Source organism: Phascolarctos cinereus, unplaced genomic scaffold (genome assembly GCF_003287225.1).
Source record: "Phascolarctos cinereus isolate Bilbo 61053 unplaced genomic scaffold, phaCin_HiC Scaffold_2;HRSCAF=192, whole genome shotgun sequence".
Taxonomy (NCBI): Eukaryota; Metazoa; Chordata; class Mammalia; order Diprotodontia; family Phascolarctidae; genus Phascolarctos; species Phascolarctos cinereus.
Genome location: NW_027555625.1, coordinates 255,059,436 through 255,085,205, shown reverse-complemented (window position 1 = coordinate 255,085,205; position 25,770 = coordinate 255,059,436). Strand labels below are relative to the sequence as shown.

At 47.0% G+C, this 25,770-nt stretch overlaps 2 protein-coding genes and 1 pseudogene across 4 annotated transcripts in view; 2 read left to right on the top strand and 1 right to left on the bottom strand.

Annotated features, from left to right (window-relative positions):
* The window catches only part of MAN1B1 (mannosidase alpha class 1B member 1), a 39,583-nt gene extending 35,980 nt beyond the window's left edge, over positions 1 to 3,603 (top strand). For both annotated transcript variants that reach the window (XM_020981799.2, XM_020981797.2), the window contains one exon: positions 650 to 3,603. In XM_020981799.2, the coding sequence (XP_020837458.1) occupies positions 650 to 853 (204 nt within the window). In that variant the 3' untranslated portion in view covers positions 854 to 3,603. The remainder of the gene's footprint in view (positions 1 to 649) is intronic.
* A 1,542-nt stretch (positions 3,604 to 5,145) lies between these two features.
* Positions 5,146 to 22,752, bottom strand: DPP7 (dipeptidyl peptidase 7). The gene is made up of 13 exons (XM_020981796.2): positions 22,566 to 22,752; positions 18,683 to 18,796; positions 18,037 to 18,176; positions 17,289 to 17,452; positions 15,275 to 15,410; positions 14,855 to 14,936; positions 14,246 to 14,412; positions 13,539 to 13,599; positions 8,231 to 8,349; positions 7,969 to 8,125; positions 7,614 to 7,678; positions 7,202 to 7,272; positions 5,146 to 5,969 (listed from the first exon to the last, which is right to left on the bottom strand). The coding sequence occupies exons 1-13, from the start codon at positions 22,669 to 22,671 to the stop codon at positions 5,870 to 5,872; spliced, it is 1,482 nt and encodes a 493-aa protein (XP_020837455.1). The 5' UTR covers positions 22,672 to 22,752; the 3' UTR covers positions 5,146 to 5,869.
* Positions 8,344 to 12,454, top strand: LOC110205294 (kelch-like protein 9; annotated as a pseudogene). Its single transcript, XR_013484714.1, has 4 exons — positions 8,344 to 9,951; positions 10,486 to 10,738; positions 11,492 to 11,652; positions 11,984 to 12,454. The product of XR_013484714.1 is annotated as a kelch-like protein 9 (transcript).
* Positions 22,753 to 25,770: the final 3,018 nt, after the last annotated feature.

Sequence of the window (25,770 nt, the reverse complement as noted above, 5' to 3'; positions counted from 1 at the left end):
AGCCCAGCTGGGTTCTGGGACATCTTGGGGTCAGGAGAGGTTTTGTTATTGACCATACTTTGGGGTAAAGGGAAAATATCCCTTGAAGGCTCTTTGGGGAGGGATTGCTTGATGGGTGGCCCTTTTTAAGAAAGGAAACTTTTGATGAATTCACAGAACTACATTGGTGAGTAAAAGGAAAGCAACTAGTTCTTCTTCCAGATAACTTTGTTGGGTGAAGTGCTATTTTAAAGGTCTACAGTTGAATAAATGTTGACCTTTTGGGCTCATCTTCTAAGGCACTCTTTCTTCCCTACTGAGCTTGCACTGCAAAATGTCTGTTGTAAAGTGTGTTATGGTATGAAATGAGTACTTTTTAGCTTTGCTTCGGAAAGGGAGCATGGATTGTGTTGATTGCAAGTTCACATTCTGAAGGGTTGTGTTTTTTTTTTCTTCCAAAGCTATTTCTGATCCCCTGACCATTTCCCATTCATAGACTAGGCAGAAAGTTAATTTGCATATACTTGAGATAACTTCTACATACGTTTCCATAGTTTAAACATGAACCTGTTAGCAGTAGCTTCCAGATATTTTTGCCCACTTTTGTCTTACTGTGGCTCTGGCCTGGATTTTATAGTGAAAGTGACAACACTGTGATTCTTATTTGCAGGTCCCTGCAGGTGGTTATTCTTCTATTGATAATGTCCAGAGTCCCAGCAACCCGCAGCCAAGAGATAAGATGGAAAGCTTCTTTCTGGGAGAAACCTTGAAGTATTTTTTTCTGCTATTTTCTGATGATATGGACCTAATCAACCTTGACCAATATGTATTTAATACAGAGGCTCATCCTCTTCCCATCTGGGCCCCTGCTTAACAGAAATCCAGGAGAAACAGACCCTTGTGGAGGGGGGACAACTTCTCCTGGTCATGGGGCCTTTCCCAGGTGAGCAGGGGTTGTACACAGCACAATTTTCAGGCTTTCCTGGAGGACCAAATGTGGGAAAGCCTTTCTCCGCTTTGGAGAAATCAGCCATTCTTAGAAATCCAGCCGTGAAGTGTGTGCTGCACCCAGCTGCTGGGAGCCAGATGAAATCCGACTCAGGGCTGAAGCAGTGGGAAGTGGGATGCCTAGTCCAGAGGGACCACCAGGGCCTGAGCCATCTTGTGCCATTTTCCTTAGGAGTCCCTGATTCAGCGGGTTGTGCACACTGGCTTTAGGGGCTTCTTTCCCCTCAGGTTTTCAAATCATAGATTCAGCTAGAATGAGAAAGAATAAGTCAGCAACTTGTAGTTCTAGGATAAGGCTATAGTCCTGACTTAGAGATGGAATAAGCAAGAAGTCATTCTGCCTTCATCAGATAATTGTAGTGTGCTTAGCAGTGATTCCAGACACTCTGATCTCACTCCACAAATACAAAACAGTGTAGTCATTTGGAAAAGAAAATGGCTTAAGAAGCATTTCTAGTGTCATTGTTCAGAAAGCACTGTGAATGTATCCATGAAGGACACGGGGTTCCTTGTAGAAAGTTAAGTATGGGAATCGCTGCTGGTTTGGCATCGTCGTATATAATTTTATAGCTGTGTTTCCTTTTTGTTTTTTTTTTTAAACATATAAGACTCAATGTGAAACAAAGTCAAAAATTGCTCATACATTTGTATTTGCATCAGTTAGACTCAGGTATTCTGACTGGAAAGGCTGCTTTGTGGTGCTGAGCTAGGAGGGCGTAGTTAGTCTAACTCAGCCTTGTCTTACTTTCCTCTCTCCCTTTGCCATATTCCCCCATTGGGGTGTACCAGGCTTGATCCAGGCCAGTGTAAATTCCTATAACCTGTAATGTCTTACTTATTTGTACTGAAAGGGTTTTAATAAGTCTGCTTGTGGGATAAAGGACATTTCCTCTAAAGGACAGTTTCTCTTTGGGGTTGACTTGTTGAAATTACACGATTTTATCATGGAATCCTTGTTGAAACATTCTTTCCCCCAAATGTGCATAGATTTAGTAGGGATTGTAGCTGACATAGAAGTGAGAAAAGATCACAGTCAGTGCCGCAGAATAGAGTCTTGTGCTGGCCCAGTGTCATGTGAACCAAGAGCCTTCTAATTTCCTGGCAGTCAGTGGAGCCCTACTAGGTCTTCTCTTTTGAAAGAGCGGCCCCTCACTCTACCCAAATGAGTAAATGCAAATAGCAATTTTCTACAAGTTGGGAAACAGCTTGGAACATTGGATAGTTAACTGTTGCTAAGTGGACATGACCTTTCTTCCTTAGTTGGGTGAAACTGGTCAACAGTGTGGGACCATATAATTTTTGATGACACTGTTTTATCATTCCTTCTAGTGATAGCTCATGTGTAAAGTCATTTCTGCAGTAAATAGGATTTATTTGAACATTTCATAAAGCCATGATGCTAGAAATTGGGAATGTCTTGCCATGACTAGATAATATGTGGTTTCCTATTTTGAAAAACTTAGGAAGGATGTGCATTCATGAATGGGGGTTCACAAATAGGGAGACACATAGAGTGATGTGAATTTTCCCATGAGGTATGGAGGCTGGACCGTGGAAGTCATTTTCAGTCAAGCTGCATTGTCTGGTTTATGTCTACATTGGACGACTTTGTACACTGTGAAAAAAATATGCTAAGTGCTATTAGAATGTGGGAGGTTAGATGAGTGGTGTCTTTTCCTTTTCTTTACATAAATACATGAATTTTCGCTAACTCTGTCCTATCACTACTCCTGTTTCCTGGAACAAATGCTTATTTGAGTTGATTTTTCTTTTGTGTTGTGGGTGGTAGGAGAATGGAGAGGAGAGCATATATACCCAGTGCTGGCAGAATTGGTAATGATCTTTCTTGGTTTGTTGAAAGCACCCTTTCCCTGGATGAATTCCTCAAAAATGAACTGAATCGAACCAGATTAGTGTACCTCTGTACTCCTTCACTTCAGTGTTTCACTTTGGGGAGGAAATTAAAAGTGAGGAAGATGCTATTTTTATGGAAACTTTAAGAAAGGTCATGTTATCTGAGCTCCACAGATAGGCTCTGAAATCATATTTCAATCAACAAAGCCCTAATCCTAATTTCTCTGGCCAAAATTGCTCCCTAAGGACCATTATTCAGGTGGGAGGCAGCTTAGTGAAGAAAGAACACTGAAAAGCTGATTAAGTCTGGAGAGTCTCAGATCTGCCAGTATCTGTTTGACTTTGAGCAATGCACATTGTCTCTGGCTCTCAGTGGAGGGAATTGAACTAGGTGATCTCTATGGTCCCTTCTGGTTATAAAACTAAATGACTGGGTGGTATTTTGATCTCTAGTACCTTCATCTTCAACCAAAGGGAAAAAATGTGCCCTGGTGTCCTCAAAGTGGGAGGATACTGCTAAAAGTAAATTTGTAGCCACAGAATGTAAAAAGCATCGAACTTAGAATCAGAAGACCTGGGCTAGGACCCAGGGCTCCTTACTCACAGGCCAATGTAATCTATTACACCTTGTCATACAGAAATTAATGTGCAAAAGAAACCCTAGGTCCTGTGGGGAAAGGGGAGGATTTTATTCCATGTTCTGAATCACCAAATAATGGAGTTCTATATTATACATTTTATTAAACTTATAACTTATTTTAAGAGATTGTGTAGTGTGTTCATTAAAAACCTCAACAACTGTTTCCTGGTAATCTGTTCTGGTGATTTCTAGGTCCCTGACTTGAATATTCCTCTTTGTTACAAGTTTTTTGCTGTTTCATAGTGATATGCTAGAGGTTGTGTTTACTTATATGTACTTAGGTATTGGAAGGCAGATATCTCTATGACCACCCCTTGTGAACTTAGTAAAGGCAAGGGATGGCTCCTGGGATAGGTATCTGTACCCATATGTCAAAAGCCAAATCCCATTTAGGTAAGTAAAATCAGTAGAAAAAGGCTGTTTTAGAACACATAATTGAGTCATCTACACAGATGACTCCCGAATTTATAGATCCAGCCCTAATCACTCCTGAACTTAGTCACATGTTGTCAACAGCCTACCAAATAGCTCATCCTAAATGTTGCATAGAGCCTTGATTTATCAAACCCAACAAGTCCTAAAATGAAATCTCATCCTAAACCTGCCCCTTCTCTAAACTTCCTTTATTTTCTCATGGGGTCACCAGCATCCTCCCAGTCTTACAGGTTTGTGGCCTCATAGTCTTCCTTAACTTTTCCCTTTCTCCTTTATTCCATGTCCAGTTACCTAGTCTTGTTGATTCTATCTCTACATCGTTTGTATCTGGCCCTATCTCTCCCATCAGTCATAGCCTCCTTCAGGCCTGGTCTCTCCCGTCTCTAATCCATTCTCCACACAGCTGCGAATATGATCTACCCAGAGCTCTCATCTGACTGTGTGTACTAGTTAGGTTCAGTATATCAAGGAAAGAGAAAGATACAAGACCCATCTTCAGGGCTCAATATAGGAAATAAGTTTTAGAGCTTATTTAACATAGGGTTAAACCACAGGATGTTGTCAGGGGTGGCACAAGATGATGTGCCAACCGTAGCCACACACGTGCCACATGATATACGTATATGCACACCCTTTTTTCACCTGGAGAAGTGACTTTGCATGTTGCACAAGTAGCTTTTCCTACAAAGTCTCTTCTCTAAGTCCACAGGTCTTAAAAGGATTTGTAAAGATCAGCTTAAATGCAAAAATTGGCAGAATTCTTTAGGCCTCCCCTTGGATGATCTACCTTGGTGTTTCGTAATCCCAGTCAGGTCACTTCCTCGCTAAGAAACTCCTTAGTCTGGCCCCTACGTGTTACTGTACCTTTCTGACCTCACTTCTCAGTACTCTCCTTCACAGCACACATGTTCCACCCAAGAGGGACTTCTGTGTGTTCACCAGAACTTGTTCTGATATCTTCCTCTGTGTACTTCTGGCCACCCCCATACATGGAACACTCCCTAATCACCTTTATCCCAAAGAATCCTTGGGTTTCCATTAAATTGTCCTCACTTCTTTTATGTGAAACAGGGTATATGAAACAGTGGTTCAAAGCTACCCTGACTATTGGGGTACCCCACATAGATTTGTGTAAACCTTTATATCCCTCCTGGCACACTGTATGCTTGTGATCGATGACTGTTGATTTGGCGACCTTCCGTTCTTGTTACAGTAAGCACACAAGGCTCTTGTCTAGAAGCCAGGTGAAATTTTATTGCTGTTCATTACAGAGACAATGTGGTGTGACTCCTCCTACGTAGTCCTGACTGACTGAACCTTCACTCTTCTGCTTAGCCTTCTGCAGCAGCATGGTACTGTCTGTTACTCAGAGTTGGGGGAGAGAAAATTCCAGTTTCTATTATAGTTGGGGGGTGGGAGTGGCAGAGGACACCCATGGCTAACTTCAATTCATCTACCTTTAGAGAACCAGAATATTGTAAAAGCTTACCCCTAGTAAAGGTAAAGGGTTCCTCTTTTTTTGTTTTGTTTTGTTTTAGGGGGACACACATTGCTACCTCTCCTCCCCCAGATTCTCTAAAATGCAAAGCTTGAGCTATATGGGAGCAGCAAGGAAGGGGGAGGTTTTGTCAAGTAGGTCCAGTTAGGAGAGAACCCCGTGTGCAGATACTTCATCACAGCCCAGATGCCACAGACTAGTGGAGATTGTCGCCAAGCCTTGTGATGATCCTGCTCATGAGTTTAGGAAGCGGAATATTTGATCCTGGGGGACTGAGCTTATCAAGCTGTAGTCCTTGTCTGAGACAGTCATAGGACTTTGAAAGTTTAACCCTGAGGATGAATAGACATCTAAAGCCTCTACTTTGGGCTCGGCTTCAGAAACAGTCCTGTGGGCTGGCACTGAAGATAGAGTCCCACCCAGTATGGCAAAGTTTCCAGGTTTTGGAGGTCATGTTACTGTTTATGTCTTCCTGCTTCCACCCATTCATGGATATATTCAGCTTCTAGCTTCCGGACCTCTATGACAGAGATGGGGTCTGCTGGATTGGACCCTCTGGAACAGGCAACAAAGGCAGGAAAGGTGAGTATTCTGCTTACCCTGTGCTGGGCCTTTGGGAGGTCCTCCAGCCCAGAGTTTGGTGAGAGGGGAAACAGGATTATGAGGAGGCATGCAGGGCTGAAGAGGGGTAGAGACTGTGGCCTGAGAGTGTTTCTAAAACCCTGGGATCAAACTAGTGATTCTGACTTCAATCACATCATCTTCTAACCACTGAGTCATACTCTGTACTTTGCTACCATGCTTCAGCTACCTTCTCTCCTGCCCTTTGGCCCCCCTCTTTCTTTGGTGAGTTCTCCTGGGAACCTCCAGTTTGAGGAAAGGTCTAGAACCAGCATTACTCTAGACTTCACCACCATGTTCTCATGGGATACCTTTCCCTCCCTGCCTCCTGTTTTCAGCTTCTGCTTGTGTTGTCCTCCCCACCCCCCAACTCCTTGATGGCAGGCACCATGTTTATTTTTTACTTGTGTATGTATTCCAAGCGCTTAGCAAAGTGCTTGGCACATAATAAACACCTAATAAATGCTTGCCTTCCTTAACCGCGCAAGATCTATTTCAGCCCATTGCAGAGAGTTACCTTCTCCTATCTAAGCCCCACTTATCCTTAAGGATCCTGCTCAAATGTCAACTCTGTGTAGCCTTGTCTGATTCCTTGCCCACAAGCACTTTTTACCTTTTCCCCCCTTTGTTTTTGGAGGGGGGATCCAAACTAGTGATTTTACTAGCAGAGGAAAACAGCCCTGCAATGCAGAATGGTACTTTTTCTGCATCTTCGTCTTAAGAGGGTTGTTTGAGGCACCAGAAGGTTAAAGAACGTGGCTGTAGTCACAGCCAGTATGTATCTGAGGCATACTTGAGCCCAGGCCTTATCAACTCAGGGTGAACTTTATCTCCACACACACCTCTTGTGAGGCTTTTATTCTACTCTGTAGTATGGTGTATCATTTCATTTAGCCTGTTAAGTTCCTGAGAGCAGGGACTGTGCCTTATTTGTCTTTGTATTCTCACAGGCAATTTGCACACGGCAGGCTCTTTATTTGTTGGATCAATTGAATAAAATATTTTATAAAAATTTGTTGATTTTGAACACTGTCTAGACACCTGTTAGCTTTAGGATGACCCCTAGGCATCACCCACCATGGCCCTAGAAACTAGATGACACCCCCCATTTTGCTCTTGGTGGAATACAGACTGAGAGGAAATTCAAGAAGCCCATGCTCCCCTACCTGAGATCTAGATGATGAGCTCCGCCCCGGATGGTGAGAGAGATCAAGGAAGAACTCAGATTACTCCTTATCTGTTCAGAAGAAAGAAACCCCCGGGAAAAGATGGCAACAGTGACTCATGCAGAATAGTACAGCACCAAACCTCTGGGGTGCTTTCCACAACTAGACAGAGATAGTCAAGAAAGAGGCAAGAGGTTCATTCAAACCTTAGCCCTGTGTGTCAGTCCCTATGGCGAAAGCTGAGCTTGCCTTGTTTGGTTCCTACCAGAATGGAAGTAGGGAGAGTTGAAGGTTCCTGGATCAGATCAATGGCAGAAAATATTTGAGAAGGATAGAAGCTAGTACCCAGCCTAGGTAAAGGAAAGGGAGATGGCTTTTCCTGCCATGAAGCACAGGCTTACCAGATACTTACCCCACCCCCTGCCCAGGGATCCAGGTCTCCATTTGAAAATATGATGTTGCTTGCAGCTTTGAGATCTGAATAGGATAGGCCAGGGTATGAGCAAAACAGGTGAAGGCCAAAACTTATTCACTGGAAACAAACTATTTGCTTATTAGGATTCAGGAAAGCTCCAGTGATACAATGTAGAATCCTGAGATCAGGGGCATGTCTGGAGGAATTATAGTTGGCTCCTGCAGCCCTTATTTTTGGGGGTACCTCAAGTAGGCTGGGGCATTCATGGTTGAGTGGAATAGAACCCATGGAAAATGGACTGTTAACCTTTACAAGTTTTAACAGTGCAGGTGAGAAGTGACCAATGACTTACTATTCCCCCAGAAGTTGGTCTGCATCCAGCTTTTCCGGGGCCTGACACCCCACCTATCAAAACAATACTTCTCTCGGAGATCACTGGTGAATGGGATCTCAGGGAACATGTCAGTTACATTATTACTGTCAAAGGTGAGGTTGATCTCAGTGCAGGCCTGAAAAATGTCCCGTCCCAAAACATACCAGGTCAGGGCAGGTTCACCATATAGGGAAGTTTTCCATCCAGTCAGTCACCCACCCAACTGTCCCCAGCCCTGTACCTGATAATCCCAGGCCTCTGCACTAGGGCCTGTGCCACAACCCGTGGGGTCAGCACACTTTTGGTAAAGTTTGTAGATATCATAACATGGCTCTGTACCAGAAGCATTGTAAAGCAGTCCTAAGAGGATGGAAAGAAGAGGGTTTGGAACATAACATGACTGGCCTGCATGCCATCACATGGGTGTTAGGAGCTGTAGAAGAATTTCACATTCCAAATAATTTAATGGACAAGATTCATTACCTCTTTTCTTCCCATCCACCCTCTGCCAACTTAAATAATACTGCACACCCAAGGTTTTTTCCACAGGTGGTATTTCAAGAATTCTGCCTGCTCTAGCTACTTCTACCTTTCAAGTAAAATTTAGATACAGGACCGGGCAATCTTGGAAGAGTCAATCCCATATCCGCAAAATGAAACACCTTCCAGCCCCCCTGGATACAGATGAATTTGATGTAAAGACCAATCCATCCAGCCTCAAGGGCTATGCTCCCCAAGGCCCTCCCCTCCCACCAATGCTAATTTAATCTGCATAGCTCACTGCTGGAGACAGGCACATTGCCTCTCCCTGGATCCACAATGCTTAGCAAGAGGAAACAGGTCCAGGCTTGCCCAGATGACATTTAAATCCCTGATTGAAACGAGCCAATGGTAGTCAGGGACCCTCTTTCTTCTCTCCCGTGTTGACAAGAATTCCCCAGAACACTTGGAGCTTGGAGTATGCAAAGTCAGCAGCTCCTTGTCTGGCCCACCCGGCAGGTCAAAGGGATCTTAGGGACCATGGCAGCAGCTCAGCCTATGGTGTCAGCCACATATCCCCAGAAGCTATTAGAAGGAGTTGGAAATCTGTGGCAGCTGGGGGTCTTGTGTGATGTGACCCTCGAAGTTGGTGGTGTCCACTTCCCTGCCCACCGAGTGGTCCTGGCCTCAGCCAGTGGCTACTGCCGGGCCCTTTTCCTGGGTGGTACAGGCCTGGAGACCACTGTCCAGCTGCAGGGCATTCAGCCTGGGGGTCTGGAGAATGTGCTCAACTTTATCTACTCTGGGAAGCTGCACCTCTCACCAGACAACCTCAGGGAGACAATACAGGCGGCTGAGGTCCTACTGGTTCGTGATGCCATTCGCCTCTGCTGCGCCTTCCAAGGCACTACCACAACCCCACCTGCAAAGGTCACTGAAGCCCCTCAGGATGAGCAATATGTCCAGGAGTTGCAACAGGATGCACTGAGTGAGTTACTGGAGAGGATGGGCATGTAGGGGGCTAGAAAGCCAACAGTGTTTGAGTTGATTGGGAGTTGGTTGGGGAAAAGCCCTGTAAGATTCCCAGAAGCCAACAAGATGTTGGGGCGGCTCCACTTTCCGTTGATGTCACCCACAGAGCTTCAAGGCCCTGTGCAGGCCACATCCACCACGGAGACTGATCTCACCTGTCCCAAGGCCCTGAGCTACCACATGCACGCTGGTGCCCAGCCAGCCCTGCAAACTGAACATGGCTGCCCACAAGCCACTGTCCCTACTCTGCTTGTCCTGGGAGGGCGTGGACCCAACAACCAGCTCAGTGGGGACGTGTGGGCCATGATGCTGGCTAATGGGACCTGGAGGCGGCTGGGGAGACTGGCCACACCACTGTACAATCATGCTGTGGCTGTGCTCAGTGGCTTCCTCTATATCCTGGGAGGCCAGTCCAAGTTTGACCCAGCTGGTCAGCATCCATCCAATGAGGTGAGAGCCTTGCAGGAGGCCTTAGAGTAGAAGCAGTCAGAGCCAGGCACGTCCCTGGTTTGGAGAGCATGATCCCAGTTACGCTGAGACAAGAGGGAGACGTGCTTGAGACAGCCAGAGTCCAAAATCCTGGGGAGACCTCCCTACCCTTCCTCTGGCCTTTACAAAGGTGAAGGACTTTTCCAAGCAGAGATGTTCTGCAGTCTTACTCACTGAACTACAGGGCTTATGTGCCTGGAAGCCCTGACAGAGGAAAAAGGAGAAGTCAGGGCCGAGTGATGCTCTTCTCTTTATCCCCCAAACTCACCATGAGTCCCTTCCTGGTCATCCAGGCTGGTGACTGCAGGCCTGGGGAGCTCTACGCTGCAGCTTCTGCCTGAAATCCAAGTGGTCTCTCTGGCCAATAATCAGGGCTTCAGTTTTCCTTTCTTAATGGGTGCACACAGGCATCCAAAAGGAGGGAGGGCTAAGGGAAGAAGGGCTATCTATACTCTGGAACGCAAATCCTACTCACAGTGATCCCTGGACCCCTAGGTATTTCGATTTGATCCCCAGCATGGTACCTGGCTGCAGGTAGCCGGCATGCTACAGAGGAGAAGCCGATTCCATGGGGCTGTCCTAGGCAAGGCTATTGTGGCTGTAGGCGGCGGGACACTTTTGGGGAAACTCACTAGCACCGTGGAAGCTTATGAGCCCATTCAGGACACCTGGAAGTGGCTGGTGCCTTTCCCTGTACCTGTGGCTGACCATGCTGGAACCACACATGAGGGCCTTCTCTATATAGCAGGTGAGCTAACTGAAAGATGGCTCCCCTTCCCTGTCCAACTGGAGAAACTGAGGAAGGAAAGGGAGAAAGAAGAATGGACAGAGAGAGGCCAAGCTCAGACAGGAATGTTGCCTAAACTTTAACCCTTGTTGGGAGCTTGAGCAAGTCTGGGGACCAAACACACACCAATCTTTCTTTATCAGTGGGAAAGAAACAAAAGAAATTTACTTTCTAAAAGGTGGCATAGTCTGAAAACATAAAGCAAGCTGCCAGGAGGGGTTAAATCAGGGGCTCTTAACGTTTCTTTATTATGGACCCCTTTAGCAGTCTAGTGGAGCCTATGCACACTTTCTCCCAGTAGTGTTTTTTTAATGCAAAAAATAAAATATACAGATTAAAGGAAACTCATCATATTAAAAATTACTAACACTCCACTTAAGACAGACTTTTGGAAAACCCTGTCTAGGTTTGTGGATATGTGTGGATATATGTACATATTGAGACAGATAGAATGGATGGGGCAAAGGGGAAGGAGGGAGGCAGGGAGGGAGAAAACACAGTTCATGGACCCCAGGTTAAGAACTTCCAGTTTAGGTAAACCATGGCATTTATAATATCATTAAAGCAAATCTGGGGGATAGGGCAGGATGAGATGGAGGCTCTAGGGACCAGGTCTCCCTATTAAATGTGAGGTCTTTAGAGTTTGACAAGAGGGTAGGAACTATGTGACTTCCCCTATTCTACCTCAACCATTTCTTCCCTTCCTCACTCAAGGTGGCTTCTCTTCAGGTAAGACCTTAAATCTACTGAGCAGTTATCTTCCACGTCTGCATCGCTGGGTCCCCAACCACCCACTGACTTTCTCCCGCTGTGAACACAGCCTTGCAGCTTCCAGAAACACCCTCTTCTGTGTTGGAGGTCGGACCCTTAGCCCAGTGAGTGTCGTGGGGAGAAGCTGGAGGGTGGGGGAAGGTTGAGCCTGGCTTAACTGAGCAAGGGATGCATAGGGGGGCAGCCATTAAGTACTGTAACCCACCCCATCCCCAAACTCATTTCTATCTTATAGGTGAAAAAACTGAGGCCTCAGAGACACGAGTGTCTAAGACCATGCAGACAGCTCATGTCAGAGGCAGAACTCGGGTCTCCTGCTAATGTACTTTATTCCCGTCATGGTGTAAGGCCCTGAGAATCCTGGTCTTCTTGGGAACTCCTAGGACTCCCAAGGATGGGTAGCTAGACATGACTGAAAACCACTTGTGTGTACAGGCAGGGGCGTGGGTCCACGTTGCTGAGACTGAGTGCTACAGCCCAAGCACAGACCAGTGGACAGTCCTGCGTCTCATCTCCCTGGGCCGATGCCAGCTGAGCATGGTTGGGCACGAGGACCAGCTCTATGTCACAGGTGGGGGCTCTCTGAGCACCAGGACCAAGGAGGCTACAGTCCTGGTGTCCAAGCCAGCAGGTTGGGCCTGGCGGGAGGTGGGCTTCCTGCCACAGCCACTGCTGGATCACGCTTCTTGCATCTTTGCTCTACCCCAGGCTGGAGTTCCAGCCCCACAGAAAAGAGAAACCCACCCTCAACCCTCTGGTTACCAATGAAAAGCAGATGAGGCTAGCAGGAAGTTACAGCAGGTGGGGGAGAAAGGCTGCCCACCTTAATCTGGCCTCCTTTCTCTGAGCATCAGTGTGGCCATCTGGGCACCAGTGAATTACTGAATAAAGATAAATACAACTCAATCCAGATGCACTAGTGGGGCTGTTGGGCTGGACAAGTAGAGGGGGGAGTCCTGGACTCTTGCATCACTGGCCCCAACACTCACCCTCAGAGGTACAACCCAGAACAGAGATGATGGGCACAGGCTGTGGCTGAGCATCAGACTCCAGTTCTTGCTACAGTCACACCCATGGAGCTAGGGCAGAGGGAGAGCCCAAGGGTCAGCACATCTGACGCTCCCCATGGATGCCAGGGCCACAGTAACCAGAGACAGTGCCAACACGTACCTCCCTAGACTTGCTAGTGAGATGGGAGCTCTGACACTTCACTAATTGGGAATCCTCAGGCAAATCACTGCCCCTCTCTGGAGCTCAGTTTCCTCATCTTTAAAATGATGGGGCTGGACTAGGATGGTCTAATAACAGCAAGCATTTAAACAACACAATGTTTTGCAAAGCACTTCATATGTTCCCTCATTTGATCCATTTTAAAGATAAGGAAACTGAGGCTGAAACAGGTGTTAAGTGACTTGCCCAGGGTCACACATCTAGTAGGTATCTGAAGAAATATTTGAATATCAAGTCTTCCTGACTCCCAGGCCAGCACTCACTGCACCACCAAGGTGCTGTGAGATCCCTTCCAGCACAAGCCATTTGTTTAGGTCAGCTCTTAGGAGCCGCCTTCTCTCTACCCTTCCTTATTCCTTACTGCTCCTCTTACACCCACCTTACCATCACTTCTGCCCTTTTTTCTTCCCACCCCAACAGTCTTCTCACCATTTCTCTGCTGGGTCCCTTAAGCAGGGAAGCTAGTAAAAGGAAGACTCTGCCCATAGGCATGCCCCCTAGGGAACAGCTTAGCTTGCCAGAGGGTGCTGGGATTCGACTAGGAAACGGCTTCTTGTTCACATTCCTTTGCTGTATGAACATGAAATTCTAAGCCAGCCTTAAACTTGAGCTCTCACAGAATACCAAAAACACCAGGCCAGTCATGGGCCATTCAACCTATATCTGCGGTTGCTGGTTGCTGGGGGAGGAAATTGCTCAGATTGCCCTCCACTCAGCAGGCTCCCAGACCTAGCTCACCCCAGGGAATTTGAGGACTTACCAGCCAGTTCCCTGAGCCCCTGGATCCGATTTTTTGCACCAAGTAGCCGATCACATCCCACCTGGTAAGAGACATGCTGGTCAGTCTCCCTACTTATCTTAGTGGGGAGCAGAGTTCAGGAATTCTGAGCTTGGGACACAAGACTTCCAGGACCATGGTCTTGACTCTCATCATCTCCAGCACAAACTGGGAGGATAATTTTGGTGACACAGGGGGGAACCTTGGTCCCAGGGATAGAAGTGGGATGGCTCATGAAGGCAGTGGGATTGTGGAAACAAAATGGACATTTCTTGTTCAAAAGCCTTGGGTGTGAATCCCAGCTCTGTTGTTTACTGCCCGTGGGACCCTTGGCTAGTCACCTCACATCTGTGGGCCTCAGTTTCCTCATTTGTAAAATGATGGTTTTGGAGCAGATGACCTGTAAAGTTCCCTTCAGTTCTCAATCCTCTAAGTTTTAAACTTTTAAGTGCCCGGACTTCACCTGAATTCATTGTTCCCTTTTAATCTCATTTTGGAAAGCTCTTATAGCCATGGACTTAGGAGCACCTTGCCACAGGCTCAAACAAGATGGCTCAGGCTAAGCCAGACTGCCCATCTCTGCCTCCTTCCATCTGCTAGGATTTGTTATTCAGGAACAAGAATCCTCAGCTCTGGCAGATGTTCTTTCACCCTCTCTCCAATGTCCAGTGGCCCCTGGGACTCCTTACCTTGACAGGATTGGCTGGGAAATGGCCCAGGAAATCAGTGGGGTAGGGGTAGTCCATCATTGTGATCATGGTGAAAGCATTTCGGGCAAACTCAAACAGCTGGTTGATGGCTGAGTCACTTGAGGGCTGTGTGCAGGTGCCCATTTCCTGGCTGATTCTGTCAAAGGCTTTGAGGAGAAGAAGAAAAGAAGGAATATGCTAGTCATTACATCCCAAGGGGATGCTGTTTCCTGAGCAAAATGGAGCTAAGAGGATATTCTGAGGCCAGTGCATACATCTTCCCCTCAGCTGGCTCAGGGTCCAAGAAGCAACATTTTCCCTGAGAGGCGGAGATACCTGACTCCCAGGCAATTTTCTCACTACATGGAGGTGTCCACTGATGCCTATGGCAGTATGGTTTGGGGGGAAGGAGCGGAATCAGGATGCAGGACTCTATCACTACCAAATCACTGTGACCCTGAGCATGTATGTGACCTGGGGCTTCAGGTTTGTTTGGTTTTTTTAATCAGTGAAATGAGGATACCTGCTCTGCCTTTGTTCCAGAGATACTCAATGACCAAATAGATCAGCATATGTGAAACTACAAACATGAGGAAGAATTAATGTTACCTTGTTGTAGGTACAGGTCTCTGATTAGTCTGAAAGCTTCTCGCACTCCCTGGACACACTCAGGGCTGTAGTTCTCAAAATCCTGGGGAGGGGGAAACCCCAAAGCATGTGAGTTCCCCCTCTATTCCCTACTACAAGCCAAACCCTATGCCCTTTCCCTGGGGAAAACCATGGCAATGCAGGACACAGAGGCGAAAGAGAAGGATCTATGGTGACGCCAATTCAATTTAATTCAATATCTGAAGACAAAAAATAAGCAGCCCTTGCTTGCAAGGAGCTCACATGCTGGTACGTGGCATACATGTACACAGATGAGTATAGTACAAGACCGTTCAAGGGCTAATGGCTGCATGATGCTGGGCAAGAGCCACTGCTGGGACCACTGGGGCTCCTGCAGACTGGGGTGCTGGGCCAACTTACAGTAGTGACGTCTCTGAAGAACTGGCGGGAATCTCCAATACCAGCGATGGAAAGCACAGGAGCACTGGCAGCCAGTGCTCCGGCCACTAGGTTGGGGTACTTCATCCTCATGTAGGCGCTGAGCATCCCTCCGTAACTGGGGGCAACAAGAGAAGGCTCTGCCTGAGATACTCCTGCCTCCTGACTCTCTCCAGCTTTGTCTCCCCAACACATTCTCTCAACTCCTGTCAGGCCAAGATCCTTACTGTCCCCCTGGAAATACTAGGCTCGATCCCACCTTCAAAACGTATTTGTTTAAGATGGTTTGGGGTTTTTTTTAAGGCAGTTGGGGTTAAGTGACTTGCCCAGGGTCACACAGCTAGTAAGTGTTATGTGTCTGAGGCCGGATTTGAACTCGGGTCCTCCTGACTTCAGGGCCAGTGTTCTATCCACTGTGCCACCTAGCTGCCCTAGATGGGGGTTATAATACTTGTGCTATCTACCTCACCGAATGGAGGGTGTGGAAATAATTTTCTGAACTGTAAAGTGCTATATGAAAAGGAGCTGCTATTATTATCTAAATCCCACCCATCCTTCAAGGCCTACTCCACAGAAGTATCTGTGTCATACACGTACTCTTCCACTTCCATGTCTAGAGAGCAGTTAAAATTCCCCCAGGCCTGGAATAGCTGCAGAACTGGGGAACAGACGGAAACTCCTCCTTGGGGCCCACAGGAGAGAATTTTAGAACCAATAAGAAGTCCTCCTGACCCTGGGGCAAGTCCCCTTAGCCTTTCTGGTTCTTACTTTCTTCATTTGAAGTCAGGGATGCTCTTTTCTTTTCAGGGGAGTGTTGGGAGGATTAAATAAAATGATGCTTCACAAGAAAGACAAAAAAATAATCCTATGAAGGCAGGTATTATCACCAGCCAATCAATAAGCAGTGTGCTAAGAGCCCCTGCCCTTGAGGAGCTAGGCAGGTGTACACAGGCAGGTAGAGATGGGACTGATACGAGAGAATTTCCAGGCAAAGGCAGCAGTAGCCAGAGGGATCAGGAAAGGCTTCATGTATGATATGGTGCTTGAGCTGAGCCTTGAATAAAACCAGGGACCCTCAGAAGCAAAGGTGAGGAGGGAATGAGGAAGAGACAGGACAAAGGCCTAGGGAGAGGAAATATGCATGAGAAATAGCAAGAAGGCCAGTCTGGCTTGAATGGAGAGAATGTGAGGGTAAGTAAAGTTTAATAAGCCTTGGAAAGTAGGCTGAAGCCAGGTCATGAACATCTTTAAAAGCCAAACAAGGGCTTTTATATTTGCTCCTAGGGGCACTAAGGAGCCACTGTAGTTTACTGAGTGAGGGAGTAATGTAATCACTAGCAGCTTCGAGCAGAGGGTGGCTGAAGGCAGGAAGATCCAGGGGAGAGGTGATGAGGGTCTGGGCCAAGATGGCAGCTGTGTCAGTGGAGAGAAGGGGACTGATACTGGATGTGTGAGGGTAAGAGGGAGGGGTCAAGGATGGGCAAGGTTTTGAACCTAAGTGACCGGAAGGATGATGGTGTCCTCAACAGAAACACGGACGCCTGGCACAGGGGTGGGTTTGGGAGGAAAGATGAGCGAGTGGTTTTGGATATGTTAAGCTTATGCCTGTGGTACATCCAGCTCAAAATGTCCAATGGCAAATTCACTGCTGTGAACTGGCACCAGCTGGCAGAGAGGTGGCAGGGATTGGGAATATAAAACCATTCTGGGAGGGTTTGGATTATCCCCTGTAAATCCAAACCACAGCAGGTCATTTAGGAAAACCTGGAGAGCTAAGGCACATACCTTAGTTCCTTAGTGTTCTCCTCTACTAGAAACTTCTAATAAGCTAGGCACCCAGTGAGATACCATGGCAGAGGACATGGAGGAAAAATCTGGGGCTGGAGGGACAGTAGGGCTGACCTGAGAAGGCCAGCCTTATTCTGAGATTTACCCCAAAGACTGAGCTTGTGCAACACCTGCCCCTTAGCCACCATGTGGATCCACAGGGACGCACCTCCCTCCAAAGGTGATGACAGGCACATTCTCGGCCTTGTATTCCTTTTGCAGGGCCTCGATCAGTACAGCAAAGTCAGCCAAGGCCTGCTCCACTGTAAGCAGGGCTGTATATCCCTTCCTGGTGGACTGGACCCCAAATGGGAGAGACTTTCCATAGTAGCGCTGGAAAATAAGAACAAAAAACAGACTGACTCCAACAATCCCATCTCAGCCCAGCATCAGGGCTCTATTGGCCAAGGCCATAAGCTGGCCTGTTCCCTTTTAGGTCTCAGGCAAATCCACTGCACAGGGGTAGCTCAACCTCATTTCTGAGCATCAGAGGTGTGTATGCCAGACCCATGCGTGTTAAAAGATGACAAAGGCAGGAATGGAGAACACAAGGGGTCTGATTATATCTTTAAATGCCAGAAATTATTCAAAATATTTTCATTCCAATTGTAAACAAAACAGAACATCCCATTATGAACTGGGTGAAAATAACTAAACGTGCAACTTTTCTTTCAAAGCCTGAGTAAAAAGCTGATTCCATCAGGGCTATTTGAATGTGGGCCAGACAAGAAACTGTCTTTGGGCCCAATGGCTAATGTCCTGATACAAAAGCAGAGCTGCTTTGACATGAACCAAAACAAACATGGAAGGAAGAGGATAGGGGCACGATCTTTTCCTCGACTTGACTGGAGAGTCAGCTTCCTGTTACCTGCCCAGGCAGGAACCCCAACCCTGAGAAACAGTCACACTATACCCACATGCTCAGCAAAAATGATCAGAGCTTCCTCAACTGACGCTAGCTCCAGAATGAAATTGCAGTTATTGGCAAAGGCCCAGACATCAGCTTCGTTTCCCGTGTAAAAAAATATTGGTCCTGTTCTTTTCTTCCAGAACTTCTCTGTAAGACATACCAAGAGAAAGAGATAGGGTGGTCTCTAACCATCAAAGAAAACATCCCAGGTTGTCTCCTCCAGGGAAAGGCTTGTTGTAATTTACTGAAATCAGACCTGGACTTTAAACCAGAAGCTGGATTTCTTCTCACTCCCACTTCTGGGAGCCCCAAGACTAGTTAACTCAAAAGGCTAAGTTGCAGGGAATCCAAACTAAACCAAAACATTCCCTCCCCTCAAGAGGCTTATGTTCTGCAGGGCAGGCTGGGGCTCTACCTAGGGGCCCTGGAGTAATGGTTTCCCCATCCACTGGCCTCTCCTGGCTGGACAGTTTGACAGAAAGCCAGCCTGGAGAGTGAGTCTTCCACTGCCCATACTACCAACGGCCCTCAACTACTCAACTACCATATATGTATATGTGTATGTACAAACAAAATACATATATGGTAATTATTTTTGTGGAGAGAGCCCAAGTTGAAGTCCCCCCCCTCCCACTTTCTTTGCCAGACTTTACCTGTCACTAGGAACCGCTGGAGGAAGGTATTGTTGCCATAGCTCTCAAAGTTGAAATGATCCAAAAGCTGTTCAAAGTATCGCTCCTGGAAATCCACCCGGGGGGCTCCTTGAACTGGGAAGGGGTCACACTGAGTTAGTAGCTAGCCAGCGAAGGGAGCAGGACTCAGAGCTTGGAGGACATCGTGTGAGGGACAGTGCAGGTAGGGAGACCAAAGGGCGGAGCGGGGAAGAAAGGAGATAACCTCGGGGGAGGGAGTGTGGAATGGGAGCCGAACGTAAGCCTATGTGTGTGCACAGAAAGACAGAGGCGGGGGCCAGGTGTGGGATTTGAGAGAGAGTCAGGAAATCCATGTTAGTGGAGATGCCAGGAGGCTGACCTCTAAATTCTACAATGTTCCTAAGAACTCACCACCTCATCTAAGTTTGGCGAAGGTCCCGAGTAAAGGAGTTTGGGGAAAAGGTTTGGCAAAGGGGGTTTATTTCAATCCAACAAACATCTGCTTCTATGCAAGGTACTGTGTTTAGTGCTGGCGATACAGTGATGAAACAGTCCTGCCCTAAAAAGCTTACATTCTCCTGGAGAGCAATAACACACACATCCAAATTAGGTACAGAGTAGGCAAAATGACACTTCAAAAGGTAAGGAGTAATAAAGCTGGGGAACTACAGAAAGATCTCATTTGGAAGGAGGCATCTGTGCTGTCTTGAAGGAAGCTAGGGATCCTATAGGACAGATGTGAGGTAAGAGTACTTTCCAAACAGGGGAGACTGCCTGTACAAAGACGTGGAGGGGGGAGATGAGATAAGGCAACAGATTACGTGACATGGAGTGTGCGGAGGGGAGTAATACAGATACTGGAAATGCAGGTGACAGTCAGATGGCAGGGGGCCTCAAATACCAGGCTGGAGATTTAATATTTAATATCATGGAGGTAATAAAGAGTTGTAGAAGATTCTGGAGTGGGGAATTAAGATGGTCACTTCTGTTTTAGGAGTGTCAACTGGACGACGGTTTGGAGAATGGTCTAGAGAAGGCAGGGAGCCCATCAAAGAGGCTACTGCAATGGTCTAGGCAAGAGGTAATGAGGGCCTGGGTAGAGGCTGTATGAGTGGGGAGAGGCAGAGAGATGGGAAAGAGGTCGCTGAGGAGAAAGTGACAAGATGTACCCACTGATTGTGCCACTGAAGACTCACTCTTCCCCAGGTTCAAATCTGGCCTCAAGATACTTTCTAGCTGTGTGACCCTGGGCAAGTCACTTAACCCTGTTTGCCTCAGTTCCTTCATCTGTAAAATGAGCTGGAGAAGGAAATGGCAAACCACTCCAGTACCTTTGCCAAGACTCTTCACAAAGAGTCAGGCACCACTGAAAAAGAACCAAAAAAAAAACCCAACATATAGATAATAGATGAATTCATAAATAAATCACACACCCTAAAACAGGCTGAAGTTTAAAAAAAAAAAAAGGGTTGAGACTGTACAGGGCCACATACTGAGTCTGCAAACATGGGTGACTGAAAAAACAATGGTGCCCTAAACAGAAATAAAGAAGTTAGGAAGAGGGGAAGGTTTCAGGGGAAATAGAATGAATTATGCTTGAATGTTCTTTATTTGAAATACTGATGGAGATCCAGGTGGAGTTGTCCAGCAGGCAGCTGGTAACATGGCACCAGGGTTCTGGAAAGAAATTTGTGTGTGTGTGTGTGTGTGTGTGTGTGTGTGTGTGTGTGTATGTGTGTGCGGAGAGATGGAGATTTGGGAAATTATGTCCATAAAAATGATAATCTGTAAGCACCTTATCAAAGGAGAGAGGAGAAAGAGAGGGCACAGTACAAAACTTTGAGGAATGCTGATATCCCATACAGTAATCCACCACGAGGAAACCAGGGCATACCTGGACATCTTGCCACCTGTCCTGCAGATGCAACCCCACCTAGAATAGTCAGCTTCAAGACAGAACCTCCAAAGGCCATCCCCACCTCCCACCCACCCACAAATTAATCCATTCAGCTTTGAAACTGTCCTACAGCTAAGAGATCCTAATAAATGAGTAAGTAGAAAACTGGCTAACACAAAATCATCAGGAAGCTAAGTGGCACAGTGGATAGGCCAGGACTTGGAGTCTGGAAGACCTGAGTTCAAATCCTGCCTCAAACATTCAGTTGTGTGATTCTAGGCAAGTCAAATTAACCTCTCTTGGCCCCAGTTTCCTCACCCATAAAATAGGGCTAATAACTGCAACCAACCTTAAAGGGTTGCTGTGAGGACCAGATACAAACCTTAAAGCACTGTCCAAATGCTGGCTACTAAATGGCCATAGACCACACCACATCCAATCTAACTATCTACCACCAGAAAACAAATGCCTGCCTTGAAATCTTGTCATCTGCCCTGCTCTTCCCCCAACTCCCTCCCTCTCCTTTTTTTAATCATCTGCTCTTCAAACAGTAATCCCATGTCTCTGTGACTATACAGACCTTTTCCTGGCCCCCCCTCTCCTAGCTTTCTGTAATCGACTTAAGGGTAGGAACTGTCTCGTTTTTGTATCTATGTGCTCACCACGAAGCCCGGTGCCTAGTAAGTCAGTCAGTAAGTGAATATTCATTCACTCACTATTAGGTGGGACACAGATGACGAGCCAGCAAAAGAAGAAGTGGCCAATTAGGAAGAGAACCAAGAACATGTCATGGAAACCAAGGGAAGAGTTTTTAAAAATGGGATGTGGTTGATGGCCTCAAAAGCTGGAGTCCAAGAAGGATGAACCAGCAGAAAAGGCCACTGGACTTAGGCAAATGAAGATTTTATGCAACCATAGAACGAATGATTAAGTGGCAGACAGAAAAATGGAGACAATTACAAGTGTGGATGACCTTTTCTAAGAGTCTGAGAGAGACACAGACAGAGACAGAGGAGATATTTTGAGGGCACATCAGAATCTAATGAACATTTTTTTTAAAGATGGAGGAGTTTGGGTAAGCAGAGGAGGAATCAGCAGATACAGAGAGATTGAAGATAGGGGTTAGGGGGGAGGGAATGACTGATTGATCCAGAAATCTTCCAGAAGAAATATCAAGGGATAGGATCTGGAGTAAAGTAGAAGGATGGCCTTGGCAAGGGAGGGCCACCTCTTCATCAGAGAATACAGAAATGGGGGTTGATGAAGCTCCTTGGGGGCAATTAAAAAAAGAACCCACGAGCATTTATTAAATGCCTACTATATACCAGACACTGTGCTAAGCATAGGGAAATAAATACAAACATGAAACAGGCCCTGTCCTCAAAAAGCTTCCATTGTATTTCAGAAGGGACCTGTGTCTATCTGAACATACAAAATAAAGAAGAGGTGAAGGCACTAGCTGCTGGGTGGGGGGGCACTTTAAGTAGAGGTTGCCCCATGATCTGGGTTGAGGAAGGCCAGACACTTTTCCATTTGTACCTCCAGCACCCGGCTCCTGCTTGGCACACAGTAGGTCCAGCACAGTGACTGGCACATAAAATGCCCCGACAGCAGCCTCTGTACTCTGGTCCTGTGGGAAGCCAAGTCCACTCTGACAGGGCCAAGGGGAAGGAGGTTTGGAACAGCCGCAGTGAAGAGGGGGAAGGGGCTGGGGTTAGAGGGGTCAGGCTAAGACAGGGATGGTGGACAGGGCCTGGGGGAGGGGGGCTTTGAGTACGTGGCCGGGGAAGGGCCGGCGTTTAGGGGAGCAATTGGGGAACACGTTTGGGGGAGGGAACTGGGATGCGGTTGGTTTCGGGGCTGGTCTGGGAGGGCAGGGTTCAGGGAGTTACGTTCTGGGGGCTGGGGAGCAGGGCTTTGGGGGACCGCTGGGGGCACTTCCTGGAGAGGGGAGCTCGGGGAGAGTGGGGGGCCGGGGTCACTCACCCCAGGACTCCCCGCGGCTCGCGCCCAGCCCCAGCAGCAGCAGCAGCGAGGTCAAGCTGAGAAGGCCGCCCCCCCGGGCAGCGGACACGCGTGCCCCGGCGCCCATGATCCCGAGCGGCCCAAGTGCAGCCTTGCACTCCTCCGCGCAGCCCGCCGAGATAGGGGCACTGCCGACTGTCACATGACAGGCGCCCACGTGATTGCACGGACTGGGAAAACGGTCACGGGACCGGCGGAGTGTCGTGGGAGCCCGGGACGCCTGTCCCCTTTCCAAGGTGACGAAGGCTGCTCGTTAGTGCAGTGGGTGCGGCGTCCATGGGCTCAGTTTCCCCATCCGTGCAATGGGTGCGGCGTTCGTGGGCTCAGTTTCCCCATCCGTGCAATGGGCGCAGCTCCTCCTGCTCGCTCCCTCCTGGGCGGGCAGAGGGAATGGACGTTCTAAGTCATCACCTCGCGGCGGAGCTTTAATTAAGGTTTAGAACCTTTACGGTCACGTGGCCCAAGCTCCAACCTCTTCATGCTTCCCATGGAAAAACTGGGTCGGGGGAGGGAGGGTCTTTGGGTCTTGGGTGCAAGAGCTGCCACAGCGCTGGACTGCAGGAGACTGAGACCAAGAGACGTCAAGTAGTAATGATGACTTAATTCCTCGGGCCCAGTTCTTCCCTCTGGTCCTGCTCTCCGGCCACTAGGCCGTGCACTGTCCTGTGCCCCGGCCAGGCACAACCAGAATTAGAAGCCAGCTCTGCCAGCTGCCCAGGCCAGGGAGTGAGCATGGTACGGGGCCGTGGATTTTGCACTCTGAGCTCCAATGTCTGCAGAAGGCCAGATTCACACAGGAACAGTCGGAGTCAGAGGACTCAAGGCTGGCCTGTTGTCCTCCACTCAAGGACAGATCTGACCCTGTCCCCCCCCCCCCCCCCCCCCCCGATTCAGTAAAGTCCAGTGGCTCTCTGTTATCTCCAGGGTCAAAAATTAAATCCTCTGTTTGGTTTCCTAACCTGTCCCCTTCTGAGGCAGCTGTTAGCAGGTAGACCTAGTAGAGAGCTGGGCCAGGTCAGAAAGACCTAATTTCAAGTTCTATCTGAGCAGCTTATTAAGCCGTGTGACCTTAGTCAAGTCACTTAGCCTCTGCTTGCCTCCGTTTCCTTAACTGTAAGATGGACATGCCAACACCTACCTCACAGGTTCCCCTTCCATTCCTACCTTTTCTATTCTCTTACACTCCTTCATTTATTCTGCAATTCAGTAACTCAGGCTTCCCTGCTTTTTCCAGCACAAGACACTCCATCTCTGACTCTAGGCCTCTCCCTCTCATCTCCTCACCTAGCTTCCCTTAGACCTCAGCTAAAGTGCTACCTTCTGCTGGAAGCCTTTACCAAGATCTTAATGCCTTCCCTCTTTTGATTATCTCCAATTTACCTCGTCTATATCTTGTTTGTATGTAGATGTTTGCATGCAGTCTTCCCAGTTATGCTGAGTTCCTGAGAACAAGGACTGTCTTTTGCATTTCTTTATATCTCTAGTATTTAGCACAGTGCCTGGCACACAGTAGTCACTTAATAAATGCTTCTTGACTTGGTCTCTGTAGAAAAGGTGCAGGCATACCTCATTTTATTGCGCTTCACAGATAATTGTATTTTTTACAGATTGAAGGTTTGTGACAACCCTGAATTGAGCAAGTCTGTTAGTGCCATTTTTCCAACAGCATGTGCTCATGTCGTGTCTCTGTGTCACATTTCGGTAATTCTCACAATTTATGGTGATCTGTGATCTGTGAACTTGGATGTTATTATTGTAATTGTTTTGGGCCTCCACTAACCACACCCATATAAGACAGAGAACTTTGTCATAAATATTGTGTATGTTCTGACTGCTCCACTGACTAGCTGTTTCCCATCTCTCTCTCCTTCTCCTCAGGCCTGAGATACAACAATATTGAAATTAGGCCAGTTAGGAACTTAAAAGTTTTAAAGATGAATGTTAAAAAATTGTTTTTACATGTAACTGGGGAAAAATAAAATACTATATTAAAAAAAAATCAGGCCAATTAATAACCCTGCAATGACCTCTAAGTATTCAAGTGAAAGGAAGAATTGCATGTCTCTCACTTTAAATCAAAAGGTAGAAATGATTAAGTGAAGAAAGCATGTTGAAAGCTGAGACAGGCCAAAAGCTAGGCCTCTTTCACCAAACAGCTAACATGTAAATGCAAAGGAAAAGTTCTTAAAGAAAATTAAAAGTGCATTTTTTAGCAATAAAGCATTTTAAATTAAGGTATGTATATTTTTTAGACATAATACTATTGCACACTTAGTAGACTTAGTAGACTACAGTGTAGCGCAAGCATAACATTTATATATACTGGAAAACCCCAAAAATCCTGTGACTTGCTCTAAGGTGAATTTTAGTGTGTGTAAGGAGGATTTTGTTACTCCTTTTTAGATAATATTTCCAGGATTCTAGCTAATATTTCCCTTGAATTATGGTTGAAAATATCTCCACCACACTTGCGCAGTGAGATATAGGGAAGACATTAAGTGATATTTCCTACACTTAAAGTTAACCTGTGAGGCCATTGTTAGCAATATGCCGTCTTTGTCTGTTGCCCTATAAATCAAGTGGGCACTGGTCAGTAAGTAGGGAACCCAACCCAAATGTTGGGATTTGGGTAATGCATAGAGGAATACATGTGCTTGCGTCTGTGTGCTTGCCTCAACCGGCCCCCATTCTTGCCCCCCTCTTCAAGAAGGGTGATTAGGGAATGCTGTGGGAGTTGGTGCTCCCATCATCAGAAACTCTTTTGAGAAGACTAGACTAGAATATAGTAAGCTTGTTTAACCCCTTGGAAGCTGTCTTCCCATCTGACCAGATCAAAAGTGAACCTGTGCTAGAAGACCTGTTAGTGTTAGGAGCCCTCCTGTGTTCTCCTGCCCAACAAATGGTGTTACCTGTGTGTTTACCTGTGAAGCATTTGCCTAATTGTGATACTTGCTTTATTGGGGTGATCTGGAACTGAATTCACAATATCTTGGAGGCCTGCTGTATAATAAGATGAAGGGAGGGCTTGTCTCCCTTTGTATTTTTATCCCCACTTCCTGGCACAGAGCTTGGCATACAAGTAGGTGTCCTTTGTTTCTACAGCCAATGCTTCTTCCAGTAGCACCATGGACCTCTGGATTTTGGAGGGCTTTGAATGCCGCATGGG